Source organism: Cervus canadensis, chromosome 17 (genome assembly GCF_019320065.1).
Source record: "Cervus canadensis isolate Bull #8, Minnesota chromosome 17, ASM1932006v1, whole genome shotgun sequence".
In the NCBI taxonomy this organism is placed as follows: domain Eukaryota; kingdom Metazoa; phylum Chordata; class Mammalia; order Artiodactyla; family Cervidae; genus Cervus; species Cervus canadensis.
Window position 1 is genome coordinate 23557867 of NC_057402.1, and position 14413 is coordinate 23572279.

At 34.9% G+C, this 14413-nt stretch overlaps 1 protein-coding gene across 2 annotated transcripts in view; it reads right to left on the reverse strand.

Moving 5' to 3' along the window:
- Positions 1-942: 942 nt before the first annotated feature.
- The window catches only part of SRP54 (signal recognition particle 54), a 37520-nt gene continuing 24049 nt past the window's right edge, over positions 943-14413 (reverse strand). For both annotated transcript variants that reach the window (XM_043489986.1, XM_043489987.1), the window contains 8 exons: positions 14208-14356; positions 13822-13922; positions 13234-13320; positions 10448-10521; positions 10142-10250; positions 5348-5518; positions 2517-2612; positions 943-1469 (listed from right to left, as the gene is read on the reverse strand). In XM_043489986.1, the coding sequence (XP_043345921.1) occupies positions 1378-1469; positions 2517-2612; positions 5348-5518; positions 10142-10250; positions 10448-10521; positions 13234-13320; positions 13822-13922; positions 14208-14356 (879 nt within the window). In that variant the 3' untranslated portion in view covers positions 943-1377. The remainder of the gene's footprint in view (positions 1470-2516; positions 2613-5347; positions 5519-10141; positions 10251-10447; positions 10522-13233; positions 13321-13821; positions 13923-14207; positions 14357-14413) is intronic.

The window sequence follows — 14413 nt, forward strand, 5'->3', positions numbered from 1 at the left end:
ATAAATCAGTTCTTCACTGAAGATCAGTTTGTGCGTAAGTGCTCAGCCACTTCAGTCGTGTCCGACTCTCTGCGACCCCATGGCCCATGGCCCGCCAGGCTCTTCTGTCCATGGGATTCTCCAGGCAAGAACACTGGAGTGGTTTGCCATTTCCTTCTCCAGCGATAAAGTATGAAGTGAGTGAGGGGAGTGAAGTGAAGTCGCCCAGTCGTGTCCAACTCTTTGCAACCCCATGGACTGTAGCCTACCCAGGCAAGACTACTGGAGTGGGTTGCCATTTCCTTCTCCAGAAGATCAGTTCATCCTAGTTCAAAATACATTGTTATAACAGTGTATCTATTATCTTCACGATGTGAATAATGAATAGGTATAATAATTATGCTAGTGTTTTAAATTAATTACATAACTTACCATTGTTCTTAAATGAACTGTACAGCAATCCAAAGTAACCAACAACCAAGTCAATCTTGTTATGGTCTCATTATTTTTAATATATAATAATGACATCCTAATATCTGCAATTATATTCCCATTAGGAGATCTATACATCAGCTATTATCATCAAAGTATATCAATTTCTTCAAGCAGATTTTTGGTATGTAAGAAACGTAACAAAATTGGCTTTGCAAGAAAATCAAATATTGCCATTCAGGCTTCAAAAATATGAGGTAAAAAAAATGAAAGTTATGTACAAAACATTTAATTGTGAACTATAACCAAATTCACAATTTCAACTTAAATGTCAGAGTTAAGATTTTCTATGGCAAAATTATCTTAATTATTCCAGGCTAAACAAAAATTCCTAATACTAATGGTTAGGTTACTCTATCATGTGTCCCAACAAAGGTATACTTCTGGGAACAGTTTTAAATATTATCTTTTTGTCTGCCTTTTAACATGATACATTGATCATTTTAAACCATAAAGAAAGTTAACAACCCCTTAACTTATATTGACTTTGAAGTTTATTGTGTAGCACTTTTATTTAGACATCATGTAACTACTGACCAGGACTGTTTACAAAGGTAATGGTTGGCCTTTGAGACAATTAAAAACTTTTAAGTACTAAAATTTTACATCATGATTTGTTTAACTTCCGAAGTGTTATGATGGTTGAAACTAACAGAAAAGAAAATCTAAAGCAAAAATATAATGATTTCCACAACAACCATATATTCCTCCCATATGAAAGGGAGGAAGGGAAAAAGAAAGGAAAGAAAAAGAAAAGGAGGGGGAAAAAGACAAGAAGAGAAAGAAAGGGGGCAAGACAGGCAAGAAAAATACTTTTTTTTTTCCCATTTGCAAAAAGGAGGGGAAATTCTGAGGTCTCAGCAAATAATGTAATCAACAGAGTCAGTTTATATTAAGGCGTCTTCTTTACATGTTATTGAATCCCATCATGCCTTTCATATTGCCAGCAGCACCCTGTTGAAATTGCCTCATCATTGACTGAAGTCCTGCCATACCACCTAGAGTGAGAGTGGAATAAAATCAGATAATTATTATACAGAACTTGAAACATCTGCTACTTTTGCCTATTAAGTACTTAAACTTCTAAAAAATATACTGGGTTCTGACTGCAATTTGGTCACCAGCCGTGAAGCCGTGAATAAAAATTTGTATTATCACCAGTATCCTCATCTATAAGAGAATAAATAACCTACTTCATCCTGTTATGAGGACTACAAACTACATGAAAAGATCTTAGAACAAACAGTACCTAACACAGTAGGGAGTCAGTAAATTGAAACAAAAATATTTTCCTCTGGGAAGTCTGAGTCTTATAAATAGTAATAAATTGGAGTGGTGGTTAATGCACAGGACTTCAAGTAAGAAAACAATTCATCATTATTGAATATTTACTATATGCCCAGAACTGTACTAATTTCCTGACAAGAAATGACCTGTGATTTTACACAAGAAAGTGAGGTTCAAAAGGTTAAGGAACTTTTCATAGGTTACATGGTAAAAGTGGAACTTGGTTTTCAAAATCGTTATATAATTCCAAAGTCTCATCACTAAAACTATCCAGTTTCTAAACTAAGGCAAAAAGTCACCAGAAGAAGCATTAACAAAAGATGATTAGGGACTTCGCTGGTGGTCCAAGGTGGTCCACGTGACCATGAAATGAAAAGAAATAAAAATACAATTTTGGGACTCCCCTGGTAGTCCAGTGGCTAAAATTCTCTGCTTCCAATGCAGGGGGCATGGGTTCGATCCCTGGTCAGGGAACTAGATCCCACATGCCACAACTAGGACCCTGTGTTTAGCCAAATATATATATTTTTTAAAAAGATGATTATGTAGCTTGCTAAAAAATCACAAACAGCAGCAGGGGAGTGAATGAAACCTCGGCTTATACAACACTATTACAACCATTCCACTTAGAAATTAGATGGGCCTTTTCCACCATACGCTGTTTGATCTGATTTTCAATTAACAACAGAAGGCTTATTAAAACTCAACCCTTATAAACTCAACCATGCATTAGCAACTGGCAACAACTTCGTAATTACCCATATGATGAAGAACTCTTGGATCCATCATTTTGGCCATTTGTTGATTCAATTTTGCCATCTGTGACTGGCTCACATTCTTAGACATGTCACCACCTATAAAAATTTTTGCATCAGTATAGACTGTAATATAATCAGGATATCATAGAAATTGAGTAAATATAAAGAAAAACTCTATAATCTTACTCTAACACAATTATTTATATTTGTACATATTCCCTTCTAATCTTTGACCCAATTACATATATATTTTTGAGAAAGAAAAAGTGAAATTCAATATTAAGGGACGTTTAAGAGGCTTTTAAGGACTAAAATTTTTTAACACTTTTACTTATACCTATGAAATGAGCCACTATAAGAAAAAACCATATCCAGTGGTTATTAACAGTAAGCTGTAACAATTGTTTAGTAGTGATATGGTATAATGCTGAACAAAAAATTTTAAAGATATGGGTTAACTGGGAATGAGAGTGGATTACTGATAAATGGTTATGAAACAATGAGTCTGAGAGAACCTCAAGATGTATATATCTAAGAAGTTACTATAAACAAAAAGCTTCAGGGAATAGAAAAAATATAATGAAACTCCATTTATCAGTGAATTTCTACACACTCAGTGAGATTCTACACCAAAAAGGCAACCAATGAAAGACATGCACAATGGGGCAGAAGAGAGAAAAGCATCCTTTAGAAAATAACTGCTGTTCTCTTAAGACAAAGAGATCATTGATGCAACAGCAATGAATAAGTAGAGCTTGCTTCAGCAAAACTATTTATTTCAAAGAAACATTAACTCTGGTACTTCTCAGGAACATTTGTGAAAATTCAAATCAAAGTTGACCCTGATTCTCTGATCAAAGCTGGCTAATATGAATAAATTAAATAAATTAAGAACTACGAATGAAAGAAGATACGTTTTTATAAAACATGATAAAAATTTTTTAAAGTTTCATAATCAGTAAATCTGTGTAAGATGTGAATTCTATGACCACTGGTGATTCATTGTAAGTTTTTGTCTCTGAGGACTTAAAACTTCAAAAAAATTATTAAGGCTTTGGTGTGACAAGGATGTGCACCAAATTCACTGCCCACTTCATCTGGTTGTGCCTTTACTGAGCAGTCAATGTTTAGATAAGATCTGACCAACAGATCTGCAGTAGCTCTATCATGAACAGTCAGGGTCATTTGGGAAAGATGTTAAACTGACTTAATGTATTTATAAATCACTATCTGAAATAGCATGTGGTGTTAGGAAATATAACCAATTTTAAACAAGTTTGTCTAACTTTTCTCCCTTGTCACAAAGAAGAAAACAGGATATAGTAGGCAAGAAAAATAAGCAAACTGTCAAAACACAAAAGACGATATGTAAATACTCATCTGTTTTAGAAAGCTATTCAGTGATATTGTTCATCTTTGAAGCTTCCCTAATCAGTATTTCTTAAATAATAAATTCACTTTAATAGCACTTAAGATATAGACAAAAATTTAAAGACAGGGCTAGGACAGTTGACTTTAACTCTGGAAAAACAAACTTATCTTTCTACCTTAGATAATACACAGCAAAATACATTCTAGGTGGGATAAAAAGTAAAATCTAAAAAAAAAAAAAAAAAACCCCAGAAAGAGGAGAAGAAACCACAGGTGACCACTGTGGTATCCGAGCCCCCTGGTGGCTCAGATAGTGAAGAATCTGCCTGCAATTCAGAGGACACGGGTCTGATCCCTGGCTTGGGAATATGCTGGAGAAGGGAATGGCTACCCACTCTAGTATTCTTGCCTGGAGAATTCCATAGACAGAGGAGCCTGGGGGCTACAGTTCATGAGGTTGCAAAGAATCAGACATGACTAAGTGATTAACACTTTCACACTGTGGTACCAACATGGGGAAGGCTTTTATGAGCATAAAAGAAATCACACCAAAAGGTTTGACTGCATTAAAAATGAAAACTTCAGTTTTAATTAAAAATATAAAAATGAAATGCAAACGAAAAACTGGGAAAAATATTTGCAGATATAATCCAAGAATTTTAAAGAGTTATTACAAAGCAATAAGGGAAAAAATAAAACAAATGGGACAAGAAACCTAAATAAGAGGGGATTCACCAAGAAAATTTAAACTAGTAAATGTACGAAGAGATATTAAATATGAGTAATCTAAAACACATATTGAAAAACTGACCGTTAAATTGGAAAATACTGAATTATTACCAAACTTACTCAGCATCTCCTATGTTTCTGATCAAAACAGAAAAAATCCCTGGCTTCATGGGAGACTGAACAGAAACTGACACAAGAACTGATACTGATACAGAACTGAGAGTGATATATCAATCAGCCTAAACGTCCGACAAAGATGCACTTGTGCTAAACGATGATACATACATAACTGGAAAAATACTATCTGTCTAAAAGTTATACTTTGAGGAATACTTGACAATATGGAAAAGAAGTTAAGATCAGAAGAAAACACTAGTTATATCAAATGTTACTTGCAGTAAGACCCATGGGATTCACTGGGGAGTGAAATGTAATGACTGTTTTAAACTTTTTTCTTATATTTTAGCATAGTCTCTAAATTCTCCTTAATATATAACTTCACACAAGTCATTAAGTGTGATTTTTTAAAAAATATTAGTGTTTATTACCTTGAATCTGAAAAGATAAATCACAGATCACATGATAAATCCTGGAAGTACTTGAATAAAACATGAAATTCAGCTGTATATTTTCTAATACTGGCAGTTCTTCCTAACTTTAATTTTTAGTTTCTCAACCTCTTTCTTTCCTTTCAGAGTGTCAAATAATGATGCGCTTGTTATTCCTCTTACCTTTGAAAAGTCCTTTGATACCTCCCATCTTTTTTACCATCTGTGCAAATTTGGTATATTGTGTCAAAAGTTCTTGGACATCTCTTGTTGATACCCCTGATCCTCTTGCTACTCTTTGGATTCTTCCTGGTTGCTTACTGAAGACCTTGGCACCATCAGTACTGTCAAGTTCTGTAGGCAAGGGTCAATTACTGTCATGTACACACAACTATCATTCACTGTCAAAGCAATTACATCTCAATATCTCACATATAGAAAAACAAATATAATGGTCAAACCACCAACCAGATTTAACAAATGCTGTTATCATCTGCTGTGTCTGCCTCTGATTTTTAAAAGCTAAACATGGAATATATTCAAAAGAGTATTTATAATATTCTTAAGCTATAAAAACAATAAAACAAATACACACATACTTACCCTACAGAAAAACGTCTTTTCTTTGAAAAAACTTTTTGTCCATCCTTTCCATATTTCAAGTCCAAGTGCTCCTCAGAATATATACCAGAGGTATGTTTCAAAAAGCAACAAAATTGCTCACCTTAGCTCTAAATAACTATTATCCTTTAAATCATAAATTTAGGCAAATAAACAAGTAGAAGTAGGTAGGTTCTATCTATAATCAATAGAACAACTGTTATATTTCAAGTAATTACTACTAGTATTTCAATTCTTTCTGTAACATAAAGAATGAATGTAACATAAACACCTCCAATGTTTTGGTAACTCTTAGAATACAAGGTCCATTTCTCAAGGCGTTAGCTGCATACAATCTCAGGTACAAAATTGCTATTATGTCTGCATTCTCTCCACAATATCCCCTAATAAGTGATCACCTAACCTTGATCTGAACAACCACAGGTGAGATGACGCACTATCCAAATTAATTCAATCTATGCCATTCTATTATGCCTGTAATTATGGAAAATATTTTCCCATATTAATATGAAATTCATCTGTCTGACACTTCTTCCTATTTTGCATAGATGTCTCCTTACCAGGCACAAAGAATAAGGCTTTCAAATTATTTCAGAGTCACCATGTGAATTTTCCTCTAGGTGACAAATATCTAACTCTTTTGGCTGTTCCTCTTATAAGATGGTTTAGCACCCCATTTATCATGCTGATTTCCTAAATACATCTTCTAATTTGTCTATGTCCACTAAGCATATTGTCCAGAAGTGAACTGAAATCCACGGGAAGACTGATTACCAATGTAATACATACAAAGATCAAATTATCTCATAATAAACTTACAGTCCATTAAAACCTCTAAATCCATTTCATAAATGCAGTTTTTTTTTTCATAAATGCAGTTTTAAGCCACATCATTATGATAAAATATTTCAAAAATGTGTATCATATTCCTCCCAAGAGCTCAAATGGAGTGAGAAAATGAAGACAAGCTAATAACAGCACATCCTGGTAAGCAGTATGACTGAATTTAACAAAAAGCAGAAGGGCCATAACTCAAAGAAGAAAGGAAGTCAAGAAAGGCCCTATGCTGCTGGTTTCTCTTAAACTGTGTAGTCTTGAAGGACAAGTATGAGGTAAGTAAAGAAGGAAAGGAGCAAGGGACATTGTAGGAAGCAAAACATGGATTCCCAGAATAAATGAAAATCGTTTTGTGTAGAAGGAACCAAGCATGGATAAGAGCTGAGAAATTAAGAGGTTATAAAAATAAGAACAAGATTATAACAGAGCTTATGTGCTAGGCTATGGAAGTCGCACAGTTGTATCCGACTCTGTGCGACCCCATGACTACAGCCCGCCAGGCTCCTCTGTCCATGGAATTCTCCAGGCAACAATACTGGAGTAGGCAGCCATCTCCTTCTCCAGGGGAATCTTCCAGACCTAGGGATCGAACTCAGGTCTCCTGCATTGCATGCAGATTCTTCACCATCTGATACACCAAGGAAGCACTATGCCAGGCTGAGGAGTTGGGAATTAATCATTAAGACAACAAACAGTCATTGAAAGATTTTGATCCCAGAATTGTTATATTTAGAAAGATTGTTTTTATGGCAGTGAGGAAGACAGATTAAAAGAGGAGTGAAGGGCTTCCCTGGTGGCTCAGACGGTGAAGCGTCTGCCTGCAATGCAGGAGACCTGGGTTCGTTCCCTGGGTCAGGAAGATCCCCTGGAGAAGGGAACGGCTGCCCACTCCAGTAAAAAAAAAAAAAAAAAAGAGGAGTGAAAAAAGAGAACGGGATATGTCAGGAGGCTACTGTAGCAATCCAGGTAAGAAATGATGAGTGTATGAACTAATGCAGGGGACAAAGAGGAGAGAGAAAATACAAGAAATATTTAGGAAGTATAACTCACTAAGTCTAAGGTGATGTTAAGGTTTCTATATTCTACCTGAAGTGAAAAATACTGATATGAATAGACTGGGATAAATTGAATATGTATATATACTGTAATACCTAGAGTAACCACTAAGAAAAGTAAAATATACCAAAAACTATACAGATACAATAAAACACCACTAAGAAAAGTAAAATATACCAAAAAATATACAGATACAATAAAACAGAATAATAAATAATATTCAAACAATCCATAGGAAAGTAGAAAAGAGAAAACAGAAGAACAAAAATCAGAGAGAAAAAACAGAACCAAAGATAAAATGGCAGAATTAAATCCTAATATATAAATATCAGTTAAAAGAGGTTATCAGAATTATTAAAAAAAAATTACCATGTTGTTGATATGAAATTCATTTCCAACATAAAATAGGTAGGTTAAAGGTAAAGGGATGGAAAAAGATATACAATGCAAACAACTAATTAAAGAAAGCTGGAGTGGTTGCATGAATAGCAGATGAAGTAGACCAGGACAAAGGAGGGCACTACATACATAATGATAAAAAGTCAAGTCAATTCACTAAGAAGACGAAACAATCCTAATGCATATGCACCCAACAAAAGAACTTCAAAATACATGAAGCAAAACTAACACAACTGAAAGGAGAAAAGTTAGGCATCTCAACACCTCTATATCCACAATCTATAAAATCACTAGACAGAAAATCAGCAAGGATGTAAATCTAAGTTGACACCAGTTTCTAGCTTGGTTGACTGAGTAGATGGATGGAAGTGTCACTCACCAAAGGAGAAGAACTACCTTTTGGAACTTATATTCCTCAGAAAACTCTCAAACATGTAATAGAGATACCTGTCCACCATTTAGTGAGCGTCTAGACAGGAAGTAATCCAGAGTACAGACTCTCAAGCCAGAAGCCCAGCCTCTCCATTCCCTGACTATTGACTTTGGCATATTACTCAACTTCCCTGTATCCTGACCTGTAAAAGCTAGATTGGATTTTGACCCAGAATTGTCCCTTAAGAGTTGTTGCTGGTTAATGTATGTAAAGTGCTCATGACAGTGCCTAGGCAGAGTAAATACTCTAGATGAGGCTGCAGTTATTAATTCTACACACAAAAATTTTTACAGTGTTGAAGATAAAGAGATGAGAAAGACACAACCTTATCTGGGTTACTATGAAGGCCAAGAGATCAAGAAAGGGGTAGAGACTATAAAAAATAATCAGGTAGGATATATGAAGTGATATTATTCAACAAAAGGAACACAATAATAAGAAATACTGGCTGAGAACAACAGAACCTTGTAGCATATATTCCTTTAGGCTCATTGAGGATGAGATGAGTGAAAGAGACTGTAGTTAGCAAGAAAAGTAAGGGTAAAAGTGGAAATAAAAAAAGTAACAGAAAATAAGAATAAAACATCAATGAACATCCAATGTTGTAAAGGTCAAGAAAAAGACTGAAGTCTCCACTGGAGTAGACCCAGTAGAAGGTTGTTGGAAATCTTTGTATAATCTGTTTCAGAGCAATGGCGGGTAGAGAAGTCAGATTTCAGTAGTTTGAGGACACAAACCATTTTTTTTTAAAGAAACTTGACTGAAAAGAGACAGAGTAAAAGTATAAGTGAGAAGTAAAGCCCAGAAAATGTGAAATTGTGAAGTTACTGTTTATATGCTGATGGATGAAAAAAATCAGTAGGAAGGAGAGACTGGAGACACGGGAGAGGATTTTACTGATGGAGAAAAGTCATTGAAGAAGTTTGAAGAATGGCTTGTGGCTGTCACAGCCTCATCAGTAAGTTAGCCAAAGACTGAAAAAATTCAACGCTAAACACATGTATTTCTTTGTAAACAGAGATCAGATGACAGAGTAGAAGACCTGGCATCCTTGCTGCATTGAATCAGAAAAGGTGCTAAAAAACTGGGAAAAAGATGAAGTCATGAGTCTAGAAATACTCATGGGCTGAGGACCCAGAAGTATAGGAGGGAGGGATAATCCAGGATTACAGAGAGAGAATAGTATACTTGAGAAGACTGAAACCTCAGAGAGCAAAGTAAGTTGGTAAATATTGCTTAAACTGTCCCTCTCTTACAGATTCCCAATTCCTGTGAGCATATTAGAGGTCTGAGAAGACATGCAATAAATAAATGTACCAGTTTTTTAAAAAAACCCAGATTATCTGACTACAGGACTCTCCTTTCAAGTTATTTATCAACACTCTGAAGAACTGGTGTTCTCACCACAGAACTCATTTGGAGAAGCACTGTACTTAGACATTTCTCTCAAAGATGAAGTCAACCCAATAATCACACCTTTTGAGCAAGAGCTTTCAAGCAACTACAAATCTCCCAAATAATAATCACTCATTCTAAATTTTTTCCCATCTTGTCCACAAGAACACAGTGAAATTCTCAACTTGCTAATATTGAGAACACGGTCCTCCAAGTCAAGAAATCTGCCATCTTACCTTGATCATTCATACTATCCATTATTGTCATTAATTTCTTTAGCCTTGCCATTGACTCTTGTTCATTTCCTTTGCTCATGAAATCTGTTCCAAAACCAGGGATCATTCCCTAAAACATATATTTAAACATAAAAATCAGTAATAGCTTGAGATTAAGTGTTCACATTTAACTAATGGCTTTAATATTAAGTTTTAAAAGTAACTATTTTTATCCAAATATTAAAATAATTAAAGCAAGTGTATCCATTCTTAGAAATTGTAACAAAAACAACAGAGGTTAGAAAAAAACTTTTTAGGCTAACTAACCAAGATCTGACTGAAGGGGCCCATTTTCATGATATTTTGAAATTGCTCATACATGTCTCGCAACGTAAACTGACCTGAAATACAATAAAAATGATGCAAATATATTAGAGAGTGAACATTTCCATTCAAAAAAACTAATATTTTCCTTAATCATGGGCTCATCTTGAAGCACACTTATAAAATATCCAATCAATAAATATTCAGTGAGAAGTTGCATAAGATTACAGGATGAATGTTGTGGAGACAGATCCTATCCTATAGAAGCTCATATTTTATCAGAGAAAATGGACGTAAACATACACAGGAAATGTGAAAACAAAGGTAACAATCTATACATACTAGGATAACTGAAATTAAAAAATCTGACAACACCAAAGTTAGAGGATACAGAAAACAAGCAGAACTCTCATATATTGCTGATGAAAATGTAAAAATGGCAAACTGCTTTATTTTTTTTTTCCATTTATTTTTGGCAAACTGCTTTAGATTATTTAGAGTTTCTTAAACAGCTAAACTGTCAATAAACTGGAAAACAGGTCGACTCTGGATGAAATACTTACTTAAAAGAACAGGATACAGGTAAGTAAAACCACTTGGATAAATATCAAAAATATTATGTTGAGTCAGGGAAACCAGGTGGGGAAAAAAAAAAAAATATATGTATATATACTCTAGGATTCCTATATGAAGGTTTACTGGGAAGGGGAATAAGCAAACTTCCTAGAGTAATGGAAATGTTCTGTTTCCCAAGGAGCATTTGTCAAAATTAATGGAATGATATCCTTAGAATGTTAGCATTTCATTATTATGCAAATTAACTCCAGTTAAAGACTATTTTCTATTTTTGTGCTACGATATAAAAAAGAATGTACTTGGTTTTAGGCATTCTGAATTTGAAGTAGCAGTAAAATACATCAAAAGAAATGTTATAATAGGCAGCTAGAAATATAGAATTAAACAGTGGTAGAGCAGGTTAAGGCTGAAAGGCGTATCTGGCCATTATACAGAAATGACAATGGAAGCTAAGATGATATAGGAAGCCCACTGTCATGGATTCCAAGTGTAGAGTTTGAAAATATAAAAGGCGGATAACAATGTTAAATTTTGGGAGCCCAGAGAAAAGAGAAAGGTCACTATATTTGGAAGTAAGGAGGCGCCTGAAGCAAGGGCACAGACCTAAAGAGAGACCTAGTAGTTAGAAAGCAGGCTGTCTGGGAATATATTAGAAACCAACCTTCAACTTCAAGCAATGAAGACAGACATCAAAATAATTGTGATGAATAATACAATAATTACAGGGTCCAGTGGAAACACATAGCAGGGGTTATAAGTGTAGGGATAAGGTAGAATGTTGCTGAAGCATATTTAAGTAGAGACTTGAAGTATGAGTGAGTCAGTTTGGCTGGGGGTAAAGGAGGACAGAAATAGGAAGAGAGGATAACTGACAGGCAGAGGGACAGCAAGGTAAAAAAGACTGTAGCATACATTTCAGAAAATGACAGAAATTCAGCATGACTGGCACATGGAATGCTAAGAACAACGGTGTCAAAACACGACTCAGAAGATGTGGATTAGATGGTGGAGTCATTCAAAAACACTCCAAGGGCAATGGGAAGACACTGAAAGGTTTTAAGAAAGGCAGTAGTAATAGGATCAAATTTGCCTTTCTGAAAGATCATTTTGGCTGGAGTATAAAAAAACAGGTCCTAGGGAAAGAATCCCCAAAACTGCAAAACCTGTTAAAAGCCTTAGAATAAACAATCCAGATAAGAGATTAATTTAAATAGTTGCTGGGAAGTAGGGGATGGAATGGAGATAATTAGGAGGTAGAATCACTAGAACTAATAATTAATGGGAAGAGGACTGGGCAGAGTGAGGAAGACATGAGTGGATGACAACACCCAAGTTTCTGACTTTGGAAACAAGACAAGTGATGTTAACCTTCATAGCTGGCAACACAGGTGGGGGACTGAGACGGGAAGACGAGGACCAACAGAAGCCAGCATCTGGGGAGCATCCCAGCAAGCCAACATACAGATGCGAGTCTGAAGCTCCAGGCAGAGACGATGACCTAGAAACGACCACTAGAAAACACCAACATCTAAGATGGAAAGACACAGGTACCTGACAAGATGAGTGAGAAGGAGCAGAGGCAGGATAGCGTGTGGTCATGGAAATTAAGAGTCATGTCATTTTGAGAAAAACAGAAATGATCAATAATAGTATATGTTAAATGTTCCTGATGTGCTAGACATTTTATATATATATATCAGCTCATCTTCACAACTCCATGAAGAAGATACTTAGTATTATCGACTTTTTACACATAAGGAAATTGAGGTTATTTTTTAAAGTTCTATGTTGGGTTAAAAAACTTAAGCTCTTAATCATACTTTCATAGGAATTGTTTCAATATGAAGATAATGTGTATTTTAATCTCTTTTAAACTTCTTTTTATGTTTTATTATATAAGTATAAAACTTATAAGTAAACAAAAAATCAGAAGAGAGTATTTTAGCTTACTTTTAACCTGTTTTACTCCAAGGAACCCAATGAAAGCTTCAATACTAATCTTAAGGCAATTTGATTATAAGAAAGAAAACACTCAATTCTACAGCTGCTTAGATGACTGAGATTTAAAATGATCTTCATATAAATCATCTAAAAAATAAACACTGGAAGAACTGACGTTAATGGACTTATCACTTCAAAAAAATTCTAGTAGCTCTATCAAAAGAAAACAAGGGAAGTCATCTGAGATCAAATGCTTTTTGTTACTCATATACCATGTTTCAACTTCTCTATAAGCGCTTCATTGTCATCCAACTTCAGCTCATTGACTTTATCTATCAGTCCTTCAATGTCACCCATACCTATAAGAGCCAAAAAAGTAAAATTAGCAACTAATAGTATACTTGTTATATTGCTACATTATGCAAAATGCATGCACATATAGTAATAAACCTGTGAGATAGGCAGCTCAGGTATTTCTACAACACTTTATAGGTGAGAAACTGAAGCTAGAGAGGTTAAGTAACAAAGCAGTGACTGCAGTCCAGGGTTTAATTCCAAATTCCATGCTCTGAAACATGAAAGTTTTGCTGCCATTATCACTGCTATTACTACAACCACATACTTCTGTACTGTGCTCTAAAACTTTCCCAAGAACTTTCCATCCAGTAGCTCTTTTTTACCACTCTAAACATGGGAAGCAGGTTACCATCATCCCTATTTTGTAGGTGAAGAAGATAAATCATAGAAGGAAATTATTTTCCTGAACTAGTCAGTGAGAGGGCAGAATTAAAATTTTAATCGGTCCTAAAAAGCCACACTATTTCTTGGATATTTGTCTATATCCCCACCACTGTACACACCAAGAAGTTTGCTGATGAAAGGTTGTGTTTTGAAAGGTTCAAAGTCATCTATATGTTCCCCTGTACCAATGAAAATAATTGGACTTTTTGTGGCAGCAACTCTGCAAAGAAAAAGAAAACACAAAATAACCTCAAAAAGGAAAACAGATTTCTAGATTTCAAAGTTTATTAGACAAAGGTACATAGCTCAAGCTTTTCACTAGCTAAAACAGAACTATAGATATATCAGAGAGACTCCAAAATTCTGTTTCTATTTATACTTCCTTCATAGACTATAATAGGTCCACTATTGGAACAGATTTTTAATGATTAATAAAGTCATAAACATACACACACACACAGTATGTAAGTCCAGGACACGGGACAACAGTATTAATGATACTTACGCACTGAGAGCACCACCTCCTTTTGCATGGCCATCAAGTTTTGTCACTATTACTGAGGCTACATCTACTTTATCTTTAAAAGCCTTAGCCTGGGCTTCACAAGCCTGTCCAATGGAGGCATCCATCACATAAACAATGTTATCTGGTTGCTAGAAAATTTAAATAGAAAAGATATGTATTTTAACTGACCTTAAGTAAATTTCATC